Raw genomic sequence first — 14902 nt, 5'->3', positions numbered from 1 at the left:
CAATGTACAGTTTTGCTTGTATATACAGTGTGCCCCCCCCCCCCCCAACCACCTCCAATGTAGATTACCCAGTATGGTTGTCAATATCCCAGTGTACCCAACCCCCCCCCCCCCACCCAACCTCCTCCAATGTACAGTTTCTACGTCAAATGTATATACTCCCTTTTCCTGACTCCTTCTGTATCACAAACAGTACTGTATTTGCAAATCTGGTATGTCATAAATGTATAGATGTAGCAGTACTGACTATCTGTATGTCATGTATGTCATATATGTCCAGATGAATTGAAAATGGGGGACCCTGATGTAAACAAGACGAAAGTCTTTCTCTGGTCTGCATCCCCTTAACAATTGTGTGTATTGAGCTGTACTGTATTGTACCCATTCTGCAATCTGTTAATAAAGTTTTCAATCAATCAATCAATCAGACTGGAGGAAAAAGATCCCAATTATTTGACGCCGATCTCCTAGATCCATTTCCGGTTTGTATGGCGCAATAAACGCCGAAATCATATCGATTATTAAGTTTAGAAAGCGATCCAAATGCACTATAGTGTTTGTCTGGATCCACGTAACAAGATATCACTGCCGGAGGGATTTCCTCGAGGCACTGATCGGCACTTCCGGTTTTGGCAATAGTGTAACTCGCCCGACCATCCACCAGGCGGCGGTATTGAGGCGTTGCAATCTCATACAGGGTCCCGCTGCAGTCCGGAGGTTGACTGGATGAATTATGAATGCCATGGCGAAAAAAATTAAATATTGATCCCAAAAAGTTGTTCTTGGCGTTCAACGCATGGCGGGCAAAAACGGCGTAACTCGTTCTTGGCGACCAATGTGTTAAAGAATGTATGTAAATATTAGGGGTGGGGGAAAAAATCGATACGTAGTAGTATCGCTATACTTTGCGCGGCGATACTGTATCGATACAGGGACGGCATCGATATTAAATTATTCATAAAAAAAATTAAATCAATACCAATAGTACAGTAGTCCACACATACATGTGCATTCAGTTACCGGTAAGTTGAAATATGACTAATACAAACAGTTCAGTTTGTCAAGTACATGCAACCATACCTGTCAACCATCCCAATTTCAACCTTCCTTCCGGCCGTCATCCCGTTAAAATATTTTCCTGTTTTTTTTTTTTTTTTTTTTTTTTTAATGTTTACAAAATGGCTGCAATTCCCCTCCGTGACGACAGGTGGCAGCAGTGTAGATTAGAACGTTAGCACAGGAAGTCAGACAGCGCAAAATGTATTACATTCTACAACTACCCAGAGCCATATCTACAAAAGGCAGAGAAGCCCGTTTTTTCAAATCCCAATGTTGACAGCTATGCATGCAACACAGATTACAGTGTTTACATCGGTCTGCTTGAGAAAATACCATGTTCTGCAATAAAAATTATTGAAGTGAGATGAACAGACTGAACTTTATTTTATTAGATAAAACATGTTGACAAAGTTTTACTTTGCAGTTGAAAAAGATAATAAATTAAATTAAAAAAAGAATAGATCGCAAAATATCATGATATATTTTGTATTGCGATACTATCGTATCGTGACGCAAGTATCGCAATAGTATCGTATCGTGAGGTCTCTGGCGATTCCCACCCCTAGTAAATATACCCAGCATTGATATGTAGGGGGGGGGGGATATGGACTGGGGCTTTAATATTAGCAATAAAGTATAGAGTGTTGAATAATCCACACTGTACCTGAGGCAGCAGGCTGGCTGGGCCCCGTGTCCACCATCATTAGGTCGGCCAGGCCGCTGGTAGAGGGCTCTGGGGCTGCTGCCTGGGGCTGAACAGGGGACAGAGACTTCATACACATACTAATGTCCAGGGCTGTGGGCAATATACACATTTATATCATTCATTGTCACATCTGTGTTATCGTATCATGCGACTTTCATTTTGATACTTCATCACACTTCGCTCTTACGACTAGGGATGCACCAAATGGGAAATTCTTGGCTGAAACCGAATACTGAAAATAGGAAACAGTTGGCCGAAAACCAAATACAATTAATATAAATATATAATGCATTTAATTTTTTTTGTTCAGCTACCCGATTATGGTAAAAGACATGATTATGGCTAAACTTAACTTAAATAATATTAATAATCACTTTATGGGTCCATAAAACATTGATTCAGCACTTTTGAATGCATAAATTAATTCCAGACTGACCGCTGAAAGATTGTACAATTTAAACATTTTGTCTTTGCATAAAACAAAATGTGCATTAAAGTCAAGTGCAGTTTCTTTTCTCTGTAGGATAACTACAACAAAGTGCATTCAGAACAAAGCCAAGGTGCTTTAAAACTGCATAAAGATCTAGGCCAGTAGATAATATATAGAAAAGTATCAATTTTCAAGTTTTACTGGACAAAATAAATACATTTAATATCAATATCTTCCTTTTGAATAAAATAGGCTCAGGAATCAGGATTGTTAAAGCTAATTAGCCTAATCCGTGTGAAAAAGAGTAGTATAGTAAATGTATGCACACACACACGAGAGGGAGATTAGCTTATAGCAAACTTAATGATGTTACTGTAGTGGCTACAGAGTCATAATTCACGGCGTTCTAGCCTACATGGAAGGACTGTTGTATTTACTACATCTCCCGTGACGCTTAGCGGGGGATGACGTAGCTTAATTTAGCGTTGTTAGCTAGCTTAACTTAGTTAGCACTAGCAGCTAACGTTAGTTAAAAAAGTTTTTAACCGCGACGGGCATATAGTAATGATGAGGATATATGTTAAAGACGCATTTATTGGACGCGTTGCTCGCGGCGTTTACATAGAAACAGTGCTACTCCCAAGATGAGTTATCACATGCTGTAGAACGCAGGACTGAAGAGCTGCCAAGCTCTGTAATGTGTGGGTAGTGCTCAACCCCTCCCTGCAGCTGGAGAGTTATGTGACTGTCGAGTCCTGGCTCAAGGCAGAATCACGAATAGTGGTCTGAGAGAAGTTAATTCTATTTTGAACATGATTCACTGCGCATTAGTTAGATTACACGTTGCGCATGTTATGACTAGCCGCGCTTTGATTACGTCATCACAACATGTTAGGTTACGAACGTAACCCTGTTCTTTGACATTCTGTGATATTTCTTCGATGTTAAAACACTTTGGGCTTTCCTTTAACCATTTTCAGCCGATGTGTTTCGGTGGCCGAATATTCGGTGCATCCCTACTTACGACCATACATGCTAGCTCTACTTACGACCATACACCCTAGCCTTACTTATGACCATACATCCTAGCTAGGGATGCACCGATATGAACATTTGCCACCGATAGTTCAACTAATATATATATCTTTTTTTTATGAAACTACTGTATATTTGTATGTCTCTAAATGTTTTGATGAATTGAAAATAGAGGACCCTTATGTAAAAAAGACGAAAGTCTTTTTCTGGTCTTCCTCCTCCAGTCCACTGAGCTGTACTGTATTGTACCCATTCTGCAATCTGTTAAAGTTTTCAATCAATCAATCAGACAAATGTATAGAAAAGCTTTTATTATAACCATATAACAAAAAATTATATTATTGTTTATGAAAACGTTTTAGCCCTATGCTTGACTATTATTTTAGGCATGGCAACAAATAAAATAATAATAATATGAATAAATAAAATATTAAATAAATAAATAGGCTACACGTCTCTCTTTTTGTGTTACAAATTGTGCTCACCGATATGAACATAGGCCTCTTTACTTACTTAAAAAAAAGGAAACATCAAGAAATATGTTTATGGTATTGTATTAATTCCACCATGCCGTGTGTGTTTTTATTTTATAATGCTCATGAGTCATGATTATTGCTGAAGTCTGAGTCATACAATACTCACCGGCTTTCATAACCTAACAGACTAACTTGTCTTGCTCAAGACTCGTTTATGAGTTTTAATAAGAGAGCACTATCTCTCTCAACCAAAGCAATGCAGGTAGATGGCAACAGAACACTTTTGATTGACAGTCGATTCTGCCAATTACGTCACACCGCTTGCACCTGCCTCTGCTGTTCTTACCACCAATCGGCAAGTGCTTATTCGTTTTTTACTTCCGGGAAGTCCGCCATTGATTTACACGAGATCAACAACAAACATACCGTAGCTAATAACGTTAGCTCCCCGCCAGCCACAAGTAGACTACCAGCGCTCCGCAGGATGACCAAACGAGGCATGATGATTTTACTGCAACGAATGTTATAATAAAAGCTTTTCTATACATTTGTCTGATTGAAAACTTTATTAACAGATTGCAGAATGGGTACAATTCAGTACAGGCTCTCTGAGCAAAGGAAGGAACTGAAATATGAATGACCAACAATGCTATATGGTCGGGTAAATATGCTGTTATTGAACGTGTAACTATATGTAACGTTAATTAATGCCACAAAACTAATGCCTTTGTTAATCATAAGTAACTTTGATGCAGTAGCGCGTGTGTGTGTGTGGGGGCGGGGTTGTGCAGGTCGCTTGACTGAAACTTTTTTCAAAGTTTGAACGTGTGGACCAGATTGACGCGACACAAATTGACGGATATTAATCGGCCACTGCCATCGGCAAATTTGAGATTATCGGTGGCAGTCAACAAGGCACTTATCGGCCGATACCGATACCGGACAGATATATCGGTGCACCCCTAATCCTAGCCCTACTTATGACCATACATCCTAGCCTTACTTATGACCATACCATACACCCTAGCCTTTATGACCATACATCCTAGCCTTACTTATGACCATACACCCTAGCCTTACTTATGACCATACACCCTAGCCTTACTTATGACCATAAACCCTAGCCTTACTTATGACCATACACCCTAGCCTTACTTATGACCATACACCCTAGCCCTACTTACGACCATACATCCTAGCCCCCCATGCTCACACAGACATGATCACTACTTGTTACGACCATACATCCTAGCCTCCATGCTCACACAGACATGATCACTACTTGTTACGAGTCCGCCTCCATGCTCACACAGACATGATCACTACTTGTTACGACCAGACATCCTAGCCCCCCATGCTCACACAGACATGATCACTACTTGTTACGACCAGACATCCTAGCCCCCCATGCTAACACAGACATGATCACTACTTGTTACGACCAGACATCCTAGCCCCCCATGCTCACACAGACATGATCACTACTTGTTACGACCAGACATCCTAGCCCCCCATGCTCACACAGACATGACAGGTACCTGTTCGCTGTTGGTCTCTGGGCTCTTGTCTCCCGTGTAGCTGGCTGCGGCTCCCAGGTCTACCTTCTTTGACTGCCCTCTCTTCCTCGTCGCTGTGGTTTCTGTTGCCTGGACGATCTGGACGCTCTTGGTAGTGACAGTCTCCTCTTCATCTTTGAACTCTGTCTCTGACTGGCCGTTACGAGACGGTCGGCTCCGCTCCCCCTCGGTGTCACTGTGGATGGAATAGATGGTCAAGCTTGGTCGTGTAGGATAGAGTAGAATTTGTTTTATTATTTTAATTCCCAAAAGACACGCTACGTTATTGCCATAAGTAATATGTTTAGGTATTGTATGAAACATTTAAAAAAAGTTTTTAACTTTTTACATTTTCAGAACCTAACCTTAACTATATGTCTTAACCATAACCATTAAACAAATGTTAAAACTAACCTCAACTCTAACTATAATCATCGTTGGGTAGTGGTGAGAGCTCTCGCCCTGTGACTGCAATGATTGTTGGTTCAACTCCTGGTTGCTGCGTTTGTTTTGGACTTTTGCAGATACAATGCTTAATATATTACCTATGGCTATAACATTTGATTGATTGATTGACTGTTGATTGTCACATCCTGGTTGGACGCACACAATCTCGTTGCACTGTCTTGTACTGTGTAATGACAATAAAGTTAATCTAATCTAAACATAACGTTGGGCTGTACCTTTTTTCCTGTGGTCGATTAGTACTTTATTTACATTTTCTGATGAGACCGCATTGCGGATGACAGGGCTCTGATTTCACTATAAATATTCAATTTTTACATTGCAGAGCTCAAATTAACAAGGGCTGATCTTCAAGAAGCACAAAGCACAGGAGGAAAAGCCCTCGTTTTTTGTCTTTCTGATCTGACTGACTAAAGTTGGCGAGATGGAACCACCTGTGAGTGAGGACAGATATTGTCCATCCTCCCCCCCCCCCCCTCCTACCTGGATCTTTCTGGCGAGTCTTCTCGTTCCTTTTTCCTGAACTTGTTGATGGTGTCGTCGATGGTGCTGCCGATCTTGTCGCTGATCTCTCCCAGCTTCTCGCTGAAGGGGAACGGCCCTTTCCTTTCCCAGTCGTCGTCCCACTTCCCCCGGTTCTCGTCGTACTTGTCCCCCGCTGAACAGAGGAGGACCGAAGGGAGGGAGGGGAAACACCATCATAAGATATATTATAGAAGATATTCCTTTATTGAGGAGGTACAGGTATAGGCAGGGTAAATATAGGCAATACAATTAGATCTGCATTTAAACATTTGAAAAAGAAACAGTGTAAACAATACTAACTCTGAATATAAAAATATGAGAAATAGGCAGGGTGCTTCACTCTTGGCTAGTGGCTACATTTAAAAAAGAAACGCAACATCACTAAATACGGTATTGATCCATTTGTGATGTAAAGCTTGGCCCGGTACCGGGCCGATCAGGCTTAAGAGGTTAAAGATTATTTGCCAAATCCTTGTCAATAAGAGTAGTCTATAGCTAAATTACACAAACATTGTTATAATTCTTTTCATAAATAATCTTAAAATGTCATATCGTGACATCCCTACCACCGTCACACACCTTGCCACCCACCACAAGTAAATTCTCAAGTTATACTTTAGCAGCCAACTAAATTAGACATGCGTTGTTTTGTCACACGTTTTGCACCAGTCTCTTCTTAACCAAGGTGTAAACTGGGAGGGAGGAGACTCACAGTAGCCTTTGAATCCTCCTCCCGTGCTGTCGGACGAGACTCCAATGTACTTGTCTTTGGTGGCCTTCGCCCGCTGCCTCTCCACCCTCAGCCGCTCGTCGTCCTGGACCAGCTCCACCATCTCCTTCACCTTCTGACGCACGTTCACGCCCTGGTCCTTACCGTTCTCGTCTGCACAGGTAGAGAGTAGGGCTGTCACTTTAACAAAAAAATCTAATTCGAAATTCGTTACAGAATTGTTGACAAGTTCGAATGTCAGTGAAAAAAATTATTATAATAATATAAAACCTAAACATAAAAAAAGTCCAAGCTATTTTCAAAGTTTTTTTTTACCATGGTATGTTTGGTATCATTCTTTTCAGCACAGTCTTACCTATATGACCTGGCCGTTTTTTATAATATTATTATTATTATTATTATTATTATTATTATTATTATTATTATTATTATTATTATTATTATTATTATTATTATTATTATTATTATTATTATATAATATCTACAAATGCCCCGTTTTCAACACATCACTGTGACTTCTACACGTCTGTAAATTGGTCGTTATTACATACTCTACGAGAAATGCAATGGCTTACACTTATTTACAAAACCCTCCTTGGTCTGACCCTCCTTATTTAAAATTGTTAAAATTGTCATCTACTCCCTATAACACCAGAGCTGGTCGCCATATCTCGCTAGATGTTCCCTGTGTTAACACTTCCTTTGGTCAATCCTTCCAATTTGCTGCTCCCAGCCGTTGGAATGAGATGCAAAAGACAAATTGATCCCCATCACTACTTTTAAAGGACTCTATCGCAGAGTTGTTTACACACACCTGCAACTGTCACCCAGCCTTTTAACTGTAATGTGTCTGTTCTGCTTCATGTATTACATACCATGTAATTTTATTTGTTTGTTTGCTGTGTGTTTTAATTACTGTAATGTATCATCAGTCTCTTTTATATTTTATTGTATCCCCTTTGAGAGGCCCTATTGTCCTCTCAACAGTCACCAGGACATGATTGTAAATACGAATTTGTTCTTAATTGACCTGCCTGGTTAAATAAAGGTTAAATAAATATAAATAAGAATATCTTTCATTGTCTGCCATCTCTTGTCAGTTGTTCCTAGGGTTTAAATATTAGGGTTGTCACAATTCTATGTGTAACTACATAGGAGTCACCACTTCCACCATATAGTCCACTGTTTACTATTGTGCATAAAAATAAAAATAAGATTTCAACATTGATTTCAACATCGATTTCCAGTTCTCTAGTACTCGAATAACCAACCATGCCCATCCCCAACATGTTTTAAAGAACCAGCCCATTATTTCTTTGACTATATCAGTAACAGGGTATATGTTTGGTCTGTAGATGAAAAAATACACTTGTAAATAGATCTGTTGCAGTCCAATATTTACAAACGCATATGAACCTGTTGTCTAGTGTTTTATCAAGTTGTTTTATTAAAAGGACACTGCATTTAAATAGTAATGTTATTTTGCCACATTATGCAATTTTTTTTTTTATATATAATAATATTTTTACCAATTCTTACCTATTATGTCCATGTTCATTTATTCAGTGGTTTGTTTCATTATTGTTTGCATTGTATATTAAAGTTCTAGGTTTATTTTTGATCTCACCTGTGTACATTTGTTGCTTTGATATTTTTCTTTGGTTTCATTGTGCAAATAAATAAACATAAACAAAGCTGACTTAAGAATAAAAACATGTCTACTTCTTATTTTCCGTGGTGGGGCAACCCATTATGTTTGTATTATTGATGTTGGCGTTTAAAAAGAAAATACCCGTACTTTCAAAAAGTGATCCGACAGTCTAGCCATTTTGACCTTTTGAGTGAACAAAAATCAAAAACAGGATTCTGAAAAAGCAAAGCCACGGGTGACAGTAACCCCTCCTGTTTGTAAACAACACCTTGCGTGTGCATGTGGTGAGAGGAGTGAAAGCGGCTTTCGGTCACAGTGTGTGGTTCAAGGATTTGTGGTCTAAGCGGAGCTTAGCAGCTGCATCTGTTCATGATTCTCACACTGGAGCTATTGTTGTAAATAAAGTGTATGATTGAAAATACACAGACTGTACTGAGAGGTGTGGAGGAAGCCATGATTAACTTTGTGCCAAGCCAATAAAACGGGATATGGAGGGTTGGGCTTTGGGTCGGGTACCAGACTCTGTACTTTTAAGAATCTAAAAAGTTAGTTTACTTTGGTACTGTGGAACCCTTTGCTGTAGCCTAATACATCACTTCTGGGGTGTGTAACTATGGAGTGCTTCTTTGTATAACTGGTCTTTGACGACAGTATTTACATTTACTGTCATAGAACACTAAGAATAAGGAATACTAAGTTCAGTTAACATTAGTAATTCATGCCCGCTGCATTCAAATGCAAAACCGAGTGGGGCCTTTTAGTTTGTCCAGGCGAGGTGGTCAGTGCAGCTGTGTCAGAAATGGCTATTAGGCAACTGGTAAGTGGACAAGACGAGCTATATCACATAATATTCTCCAGCATCATTTAAGTCTGCTGTTTGGGTGCATTACAGATTTAGTTTAGTTTATGATAGAGATGGATTAAACAGCGATGCAAGGTGTATGCAACCTACAATACATTTAATGTTATGGGCCAATTCACCATTACCCCGGTCCATTACCAATGTACAGTATTTACACAAAAAAAACCTGTGTTTTGAGATTCTGACAGGGCAAAGTCCATAATCAAAGCCTGAATGTTGTTATTTATAGCAAACTATATTTATTAGGGGTGTAAAAAGGTACACGTATCCGTACCGAACAAGTTTCAGTGTGTACCGTACCGTACCGTACCGAATGGCTGTGTAGTGTACCGAACGAATACAACGGTATGTTAACCACTAACGACCGCCCACCGGGGCCTGTTTTTTTCACAATCTAATATAATAATAATTATTATTATTATTTTAATTTTTTTACAAGTCGATTATTAATTTCAATATAGAATATTCGTTGACAGCCCTACGAGTACAATTAGTTACTGCACACTACATCACCCCTGAGTGGAACATGGAAAGCCAAACTTTCCCCTGTACTGAAAACCGTACCGAACCTCGACTTCAAAACCGAGGTACGTACCGTACCGTGGTTTTTGTGTACCGTTACACCCCTAATATTTATGTATGAAATATATGTACTAATGTATTTGATTATTATTTTATTATAATCGATACTTGCAGTCACTGTATCGATATAATATCGGCACACAGAATCTTGCGATATATTGCTGTAACAAGGTTTTCCCCACCCCTACCCGTTACTACTCCAGATATCAAGACACTCCTCAAAGAACATGACAGTTCTTAGAAAAGACGAGACAGAAGCAGAAGGAACAAGTACTTGCCTACAAAGTGGTAGCTCTCCATGGACCTCAGGTCGTAGAGATGTTCTCTGCCGCTTGTGACGACTCTCTCCGACCCGTTTCTGATCAGATGGGCCAGCAAGAGCAGGGACTGAGTTTTGGGACAGGCAAGAAAAAGAAAAGAAATAAAGAACAGCTGTTAGGATGAGTGCCGCTCCAACAGCCCACAAGGGGCAGGACTGGAACAGCCCTGTGTGTGAAGCTCTTAGGAGACCTTAGAACAGGGCTGTTAACCAACCTTGTAAACTCTCCTCCAGTTCTTCTTGTTGTCTCTCAGCATGCGAGCCCACAGCATGTTCATCACCTCTGGGAACTGTTCGTACATGAATGTACATCTGAGCGGAGACGAGGAAAAACACGGAGCAGGGGACAGAGTGAGAGAGAGAGAGAGTATCCTGTCAGTAAGCATGTCATGTAATAGATGTTATTATATTATACACAATACAAGTAATACTTTTTTCTATCCATCTACACGTCTCTATCCATCTATCTAACAATCCATATATCTATCCATCCATCCAACTATCCATCCACCTACCCATCTAGTCATCTACTGTATCTATCCATCTATCTAACAATCCATATATCTATCCATCCATCCAACTATCCATCCACCTACCCATCTAGTCATCTACTGTATCTATCCATCTATCTACCTATCTATCCATCCACCCATCTATAGTTAATCTCTGTCTATAATTCAAAACAACACTTAATTTAGCCATCGATTCCACATATAAACAAGCAGGCACTCTTCAAGAGGCAGTGCTACATAACGCTGCAGCATGCAGGTGAAGGAGTGACGAGGAGGAGGAGGAGCGGTGTCCTGACCTGGAGATCTCACTCATCAGCTGTCCCGAGGGTCCCCAGGGGTCATCGTTGGTGGCCTCCCTCACCTTGGACTCCACCTCAGAGTAGTTCATCACCACATTGGTTCTGTAAGGGAGGAGAGAAACACTGGGTTATAATTGTGCCAAGTGTTCTATAGCAGGGGTACTAAAACTTTTATTAAAAGGTGCACATATTATACAAGGCGAATGGTCCGGAACAATGCCAGTAAAATGCACTAGGGATGAGTTACAATTTTAGAATAGTCGTGCCAGTCTCCACATTCGACTTTCATGTCAGTAGATTTTTATTTATTTATATATATATATATATATATATATATATATATAATTTTTTAAGTGAAGCAAACCATTCTTATTTAATACATTTTTATATTTAGAGGGAGCCTAATTTGCATAGCCTAATTGATCTAAAAGATGCACATGCTACTGTTTGTTTATTAAAACCGGTTGATAGGCCAATGCAATGCTGTTATTATAGGCTACGATGGTGAATGGTGTCATTTTGATTTATTGTCGGTCAGCTGAGCCGATCATCGTTCTGAAGGATTATCTGAAGTGCCTATTTAGGTGCAATACCCTTTGATTTTAATTATCCATTCTATTAAAAAGAATAACTGAATTTAACTGAAACTGAACATTTTAACTAAATTTAAACTGAAACAGTAAAACAATTTTTTTTTATTCGAATATTCTGTCTCAAGAACAGTAGACTATTCGAAAATTATTTGTCAGTCAGTAAGTAAGTATTGTGTGTGAAGGGCGGACTAGCAAAGTAAGATTTTCATTGTATGGCAAACTGTCTGTTTAACTGTGCACATGACAATAAACAATCTTGAATCAAGCCCACCTATAAGCACTAGATGTGGTCATGCATGAGCTGCTCTATCTAGCTAGCTATTCACAAGAGATCAGCTCTAGCTAGCTATTCACTAAAGATGGTTATGTATCAGCTGCTCTAGTCTAGCTAGCTATTCACTAAAGATGGTTATGTATCAGCTGCTCTTCTAGCTAGCTATTCAAACTTTACAAAAACCATTGCTACTGGGCGACCCCAGTATTTCTAAATCTGAAAAACGAAGAGATTAATGTTTTTTTATATATGCAAAACCATTTGCTGGTGCCTTCAACTAATTGAAAAGATTAGTTAGTAGTTTGTCCACATAGTGTAGTCAGTATAGTGGTGATGCCAGAAAATTATTCGAATTGAGATTAATCCATGTGATCAGTGCTGATTTTGCATCATAGTTTGTAGTAGGGCCGGGTGATGAATCACGTTTCAATTTCAATTAGGATTTTGTCTTCCCATGATCATGAAAACAAGATAATTGATAAAAAAAAAACTATAATTGTGCCACACGCCGTGCTACTAATTTAGTCTTGTGTTGTAAATGCAGCACACCCTTCCTTCACAACCCCTCCTCAAGCCCAAACAATAGTTTCAGCTTGCGTCAAGGGGGAGGAGGAGGCAAGCCACGGTGCATTTCTCCAGTTATTATGAAATGCCTTCTGGTAACTTGTAGAAGGTGACAGAAATGCAGCCTTTTAGGTCAAGATAAGGTCGTCGCCATACAATGTTCTCAAATCAATGAGTAAAACGTGTTTAATAATCGTGATTTCAATATCAATAAAAATAATCAAGCAGCCCTAGTTTGTAGATACTTTTGTCAGCCTCCCTAGACAATGACTTAAAAAACATCTCGTTGTACTACTGAATACCTTGTCTTAAATACTTCAAAGCTTCGTTCGATGGGCATGGGATTCGAATATGAAAATAAAATGAGTATAAAAAAAAAAATCAACTCTGCCTCTCTTTGTTAACTACAACAAGCAATGCTGTTTGTTATTTAAGATGAGGTCGGACTCGGCACTGACCGATTTGTGTTCATTGTGCTGCTTTTATAAAGCCTCAAATGACGGCTTACAATATTTCATGAAAGCAAAGTGTTTTGTTTGTCTAAGATTTAAAAAGGTTTAAACTTTACAGCACTGACAAAGTTGAACAAAGTGCTGTACAAGTCCCACAACATAAAAATGATTATTTAAAAAAAATAATTAATAATTATTATTTCTTTTTTATCTCGAAGCTTCGAATTAAAATCGAATCTCGGCCCCGAAGCTTCAAATTCCCAACAAAAATTCGAAGGTCAGCCCTACCTTGTCTGTACCCTACAGTAGGACTGCTCTGAATATTTACCAACCTGTAGCGGTTCTCTAACGTTGGACTTGGGAGTGTTAATACTTCTTAATGCTGCAACACTTTTAATGCAATTAAAACAGTGTGAACTGCACAAATCACATGGAATCTGATCTTTTCAATTGTGATTTGGGCCACTTTCATATGTGGTCCTAAATCAGATACAGTGTCAGGTCAGATTTTTTGCAATGCGAAGTCTGAACAGTGATGCAACTTTCACGTCACTCTAGATTGACATTTGTGATAATTATTTACGTCCAAGTTCTTTATTGTTCATTTGCGCATGCGGATCAGTTCAGGAGCGTGACCAGTTCACACTAGAATCTTGATATTGGCCACATTTAAAAGATAATGTGAACAGCCAAACAAAACTACCCCTACCTGACTGACCTCCTTCTCCCCTACCGCCCCACCCGTTCCCTCCGGTCCTCTTCCACTCTTTCCCTCACTGTCCCGTCATCCAAACTCAAAAAGTTTCGGTGACACCGGGCAGCGTGAATACTTTCGGCAGCCAACATGCCCTTCCGCGTTGCTCTGATTGCGTGACAAACCAATAAAAAAATCGCGAATTAACCGGTGGCTACAACAACAGCCCCACCGTTCATTGTAAACAATGATGCATGTAGTTACTGTGTGTTGTGTAGCCACCGGTTAATTCGCGATTTTTCATTGGTTTGTCATGACGAACAAATTACATAATCCAACATACATGTAAAGAAACAACATATTCCAGTTAACGGTATATTTTTTTTAATGATTCGTTACGGCGTAATCAATACTTCCATTTGTATAAATTGCGTTAAGCGGCTGAGGAGGCTGAGGAGCTTGTCGCGGCTCATGCGCATGCGCGCGCTCGGCCAATCAGAGCAACGCGGAAGAGCATGTTGGCTGCCGAAAGTATTCACGCGACCGGGCATTCTCACGAGCTGCACCCCGACTCTGGAACTCCCTCCCTCAGACCATTAGAGACTCTCCCTCACTCTCCACCTTCAAATCCAGACTCAAAACCTACCTGTTCTCCCAATCATTCAACCTTCCTTACCCATAACCACCCTCCTCCAACTCGCCACCATTTCCCCCTGCCCCACGTTCTCTCCTCTCCTGCCCCCCCCCCCCAAACCCCCTTGGTTTTCCCTTACTCTCCTCCCGACTGTCTCCCCTACTCACTCCCGTATTTGTTATCCGTTACTCGTGGTCTTATGTTTCCTGTGTATTCTTATTGTCCTCCGTTTCCCTATGGTTCTGTTTCTTTGTTTCTTTTTTGCCTATTGTCAGCGACTTTGGGTCTTTGAAAAGCGCTATACAAAATAAATGAATTATTATTATTAAAACTAAAATCAGATGTGAGAAATAAATCTGAATTGAGCACTAAGGCTTGCAGTGTAAACGTAGCCTTGGTCTTAGGTGGTATCTTATGTTATGGTATCACAACAACCCGGCCTGAGGTGGCTTGAGGTCAACATAGGGGAGTTGAAAAGAAAATG

The 14902-nt window shown here is 39.8% G+C and overlaps 1 protein-coding gene across 1 annotated transcript in view; it reads right to left on the bottom strand.

Moving 5' to 3' along the window:
* Positions 1 to 14902, bottom strand: part of clint1a (clathrin interactor 1a) — a 55266-nt gene that overhangs the window by 28713 nt on the left and 11651 nt on the right. Inside the window, exons 2-8 of the mRNA XM_084331871.1 lie at positions 11205 to 11309; positions 10612 to 10708; positions 10356 to 10464; positions 6965 to 7135; positions 6211 to 6385; positions 5245 to 5458; positions 1724 to 1811 (exon numbers count right to left, since the gene is read on the bottom strand). Of these exons, the coding sequence (XP_084187997.1) occupies positions 1724 to 1811; positions 5245 to 5458; positions 6211 to 6385; positions 6965 to 7135; positions 10356 to 10464; positions 10612 to 10708; positions 11205 to 11309 (959 nt within the window). The remainder of the gene's footprint in view (positions 1 to 1723; positions 1812 to 5244; positions 5459 to 6210; positions 6386 to 6964; positions 7136 to 10355; positions 10465 to 10611; positions 10709 to 11204; positions 11310 to 14902) is intronic.

Source organism: Notolepis coatsorum (assembly GCF_963971535.1).
Source record: "Notolepis coatsorum genome assembly, chromosome: 16".
Classification (NCBI taxonomy): domain Eukaryota; kingdom Metazoa; phylum Chordata; class Actinopteri; order Aulopiformes; family Paralepididae; genus Notolepis; species Notolepis coatsorum.
The sequence above is the reverse complement of the archived record's forward strand: the minus strand, read 5'-3'. Positions and strand labels throughout refer to the sequence as shown.